Source organism: Opisthorchis viverrini, assembly GCF_000715545.1.
Source record: "Opisthorchis viverrini unplaced genomic scaffold opera_v5_59, whole genome shotgun sequence".
Classification (NCBI taxonomy): domain Eukaryota; kingdom Metazoa; phylum Platyhelminthes; class Trematoda; order Opisthorchiida; family Opisthorchiidae; genus Opisthorchis; species Opisthorchis viverrini.
The window spans coordinates 546-2,266 of record NW_008751715.1 but is presented as its reverse complement, the minus strand read 5'-3'; the positions used below and the strand labels follow the sequence as shown (position 1 = coordinate 2,266).

At 41.8% G+C, this 1,721-nt stretch overlaps 1 protein-coding gene across 1 annotated transcript in view; it reads right to left on the bottom strand.

The window, feature by feature from the left end:
• Nucleotides 1-742, bottom strand: part of T265_03870 (hypothetical protein) — a gene marked incomplete at both ends in the record, with an annotated part of 48,832 nt that extends 48,090 nt beyond the window's left edge. The window contains one exon of the mRNA XM_009168462.1: nt 245-742. Within this exon, the coding sequence (XP_009166726.1) occupies nt 245-742 (498 nt within the window). The remainder of the gene's footprint in view (nt 1-244) is intronic.
• Between the last annotated feature and the right edge of the window lie 979 nt (nt 743-1,721).

Here is a 1,721-nt window from a genome sequence, read left to right as displayed (position 1 = left end):
CAAACTTTCGATGGTATCGGCAGATCCATGTAGACTCGTCACGGTTGAAGAATGAACGTGAACGTGTAGGATGAGAGCGTGAAGTTGAGCGAGAGCGGTGAGTTAGTTTGGCGGAAATTTGGGAGATATGTAGAGAAAGTTCTGAAACTTGTTGCTTCAGGGCTTCAAAGTCGGTCTGTGTGTTTGAAGTCATGACTACTGATTGCACTGAAGGAGAGGGCTTAGTACCGTAGCATGAAAACACCTGGTCAGCCAATTCGGCTAATTTTGGCAGCGTTGTGTCTTTGTCAACAACCGACAAGACCTTCCTTATGTCTCCAAGGAGGTTTAGCAACCACAACTCCTTGAGGATGCTCTCATTTACCGCCTGCTTTCCTTGTAGCCGTGTCATATGTCGGAGTAGTTGAGCGGGGTTACGATCACCTAGTTCCACGCCGGCAAGTAAAACACGGAGCTTCTGTTCATCGGTGGCTGCTGTTCTCTTAATCAAACCATCTTTTAGTATATCGTATGGGTTTACATCGGGTTTCTCGTAGATGACGTCAGCAATTTCGACGGCAACTTCAGGTGGAAGATGTACAACAACGCAACCATACTTGGTTTGTTGTGATCTAACGCGACGGCACTCAAAAATTGCCTCTACCTGAGCAAACCACAGTCTAGGATGATGAATACCGTAAGCTGGTAGTCTTAAACTCAAAATATCTTGCGAGTTCATAAGTGAATCGTTTGAATCAGACATGATAGTAATGAGAAAAAATGAATACGGGAGTTCTAGGTGATCTAAGAGAAATAAAATTCGGGCTCACCAATTATGTAGTGGATAACGTGAGCAAATACCAGTTCCAAGTAGTGAAATCAAGCGAAAAAAATAGACGAGATGTTACAACTCACAGTTCGTTGGTACAGTTAGTTATTACCACCACAGTAAATCCAAAGCGATCTCCTTCCTGGAATCTTCCTTGATATATTCCTAGATACTTTCTATCCCGTCATAGTGTGAAAGGTAGATCACCGCTCGTTAATTCGCTGCCAGCGTAATTCGTCAGAGCAAGAAGGTAACACGCCTTTCACGATATTTTTTTTTCGTTCATTTTAAACAAAAGTTATTCGGTATGAAGAGAAGAGGAATAAGCTGAGATTTTAGTGAGAGATAGAAAGTGGTACAATTTGAGTAATGATAAGCTACAAAGAAAGTACTAATGTACAATGGTCAGAAGGATCACCACAGACCATGCTGCTGCGATCAGTGTCAATAGTGGTATCAGTATTATACTACCATGAACTACCATAGTAACCAATGGACATACTGCGACCCAGTATCTTGTGGTGTACTGCTTTTGGGTGATTGTGCTGAAGGAGGACTCGAAAGTTGAAAATTGCATCATTTCCAGCTCACAGATAAGTAGGCAGCAATAAGGCATGGCGAAATAATTATTGGGCTTAATCGCAGGAAATTTGACAAGCGTAGACAAAGCATTACGAGAAGAGAAATCGCGGTCGAACTGACGGATATCCATAACAAAAAATAGTCAAATGGAAACCTCTAATGTAACGGAACTAAAGGGCAACCCATTTGGCTGACCACATTCTTTTACTTAAATGAACGAAAACTGGTTTCTTCGCTTGACTTTTGCAACAGCTACTTTCAGGGGAAGTTTAGCTGTTAGAAGACAGTTGATCTGGGTGTGTGGAATTTATGACATGTAGCTATAATAAAA